Source organism: Penaeus monodon, chromosome 27, assembly GCF_015228065.2.
Source record: "Penaeus monodon isolate SGIC_2016 chromosome 27, NSTDA_Pmon_1, whole genome shotgun sequence".
Classification (NCBI taxonomy): domain Eukaryota; kingdom Metazoa; phylum Arthropoda; class Malacostraca; order Decapoda; family Penaeidae; genus Penaeus; species Penaeus monodon.
In genome coordinates, this window is record NC_051412.1 from 29,126,063 (window position 1) to 29,128,032 (window position 1,970).

The 1,970-nt window shown below is 43.6% G+C and overlaps 1 protein-coding gene across 1 annotated transcript in view; it reads left to right on the top strand.

The window, feature by feature from the left end:
* Positions 1 to 1,970, top strand: part of LOC119590482 (protein O-linked-mannose beta-1,2-N-acetylglucosaminyltransferase 1-like) — a 44,191-nt gene that overhangs the window by 38,201 nt on the left and 4,020 nt on the right. Inside the window, exons 3-6 of the mRNA XM_037939138.1 lie at positions 190 to 713; positions 849 to 932; positions 1,383 to 1,499; positions 1,728 to 1,941. Of these exons, the coding sequence (XP_037795066.1) occupies positions 190 to 713; positions 849 to 932; positions 1,383 to 1,499; positions 1,728 to 1,941 (939 nt within the window). The remainder of the gene's footprint in view (positions 1 to 189; positions 714 to 848; positions 933 to 1,382; positions 1,500 to 1,727; positions 1,942 to 1,970) is intronic.

Below are 1,970 nucleotides of genomic sequence, written 5' to 3' on the forward strand. Positions count from 1 at the left end.
ACTAGTTTCAGATATAAATATTTTGCATATATCTCTTTGTTTATTCCATACCCTGTCTATAAGCATTAACCAAACAAATGATCTCCAAGAATAACATTCTAGATTACATAATGAACTCAGAACTGCATATATATATATCTAAATCAAACAAGGTTTGCCAATTAATTTATCTGCATATATATTTCACAGACCCAGCTAGACCTAAGGTCCTCCTCGGCACTACCCATCAAAGACAAAAGACAACAAGAGATTCGAAAGATGCTGCTTTTGGTAGACAAGAAGGTCAGAGTGCTTCTTTACACAAGACAGTCACCAAGGTCACCACACCTTCAGGTCACCAAATCCTCATGCCCTCTAGCAATGAGCAGACCACGGTGCTTCTTGGTCACCAGCGGGACAAGGTCCTTCCTGGACACCAACACTTCATCACGCTTCCAGGTCACCAGGTCACCGTACATTCTGGTCACCCACAGGCTACCCAGCATCCGCAACCGCAGCCAGGCCACCAAGAGGACACCGCACGCCCTGGTCACCAACATGTCGCCAAGCATCTAGGTCACCAAGAGGTCAGAGTGCACCCTGGTTACCAAGAGGACACCACGTATTTTAGCCCCCAAGAGCTCAGCATCACAAAAGAATACGTCAATAACAAAATTCTGAAGATTACAGTGAAGTCTGGAGAACTGTCAGCTTTAGTACACACGAACTTCTCGGTAACTAATAGTTAAGAAACATAGCAAGTCGCGCATAGTTAAGCGAAAGAAAAGTTTTTGCATGGAAATATTTGAATGGCATATGAATGGAATAGTCGAGGAAATATATGATTTGGTGATTAAATCCACCCTTAGGCTTTTACGGTGAATGACCAGAAACCTGACATCGAGGAAGCTGCCACAAACAACGCAGGTCTTTACGTGATCGTCCTCCACCAGGTGCGTGTTGGTTACTTACCTGTTATTCCACTTCGTACATTATGCTTGGTTCACGTTACTTTGGTTATGAATTTTGTGTCAAGCATTAATGAACGATGTAGGCAAAGCGTTGTAAAAATCTAAGAATTATATGTATGTATATGAATTGGTCTATGGAAATAATAATAATATGATGATGAAGTAGGGAAATGCCTTTCAAAGAAATTTCATGTCGCAAGGAATTAGTGTGAGACTTGATGTCATCTGTCGCTCGTTTCTCAATGTTGCATACAAATCAAAGTACTATGACTGTGGCCAGATGACTTCGAGAAGTAAGCAGAGTTGGCCCGAGGGCCGTATGTTACCGCCCTTAATCTATAAAGTCTTTTTAAACTCTCATCTAACACTTCAAGGTAGGAATCAGGCATCAGAATTTTAACCTACAAGACGCCTCCTTTTCGAACCTTCCAGGCAACCGGTTTGCCGCTATGCACACCTTTCAATCTCCAGCCGTGGGCGGACTTCCACCTCCTGAAGCCATTCATTGAGAGTCTCCAACACGGCCGGATCATCATCTTCATGCTGAGGGTAAACTGCCTTTATATGTACTCTAATAACTGTTATATGGTTGTAAACACGCAGCAGAAGTAAAAACGAAACATTGTCTAACATGAATAGGGATTCAAAATGGCTACTTGATATCAGAAAAAAATATCATTTACATATCTGTCACCAAACCGATAAGAGAAGCGTTAATACCTCAGCACTGTATAATGATACAAAACACACGCGAAGTACCATTCCCTCTTCCCACAGAGAGACTTGGCGTTTGGGTTACCCCCGGAAGTGCGATCCTTCCTCCAGCTGAAGGGATCTGCCGCAGCTGGCTTTGTGGGGCCAGGCATGACCTGGGTGTGGGTGTGGGTCAAAGGTGGGCGTACTTTGGCTGAGGCTGTGACCTTCCCTGGGCAGGAAAAGATGGCTCCTAGAAATATCATAACCATCTATATGCCATTGTCTCAGCCCGAAGGTATCCTATTTCTAGTTCAGCTTCCCCCT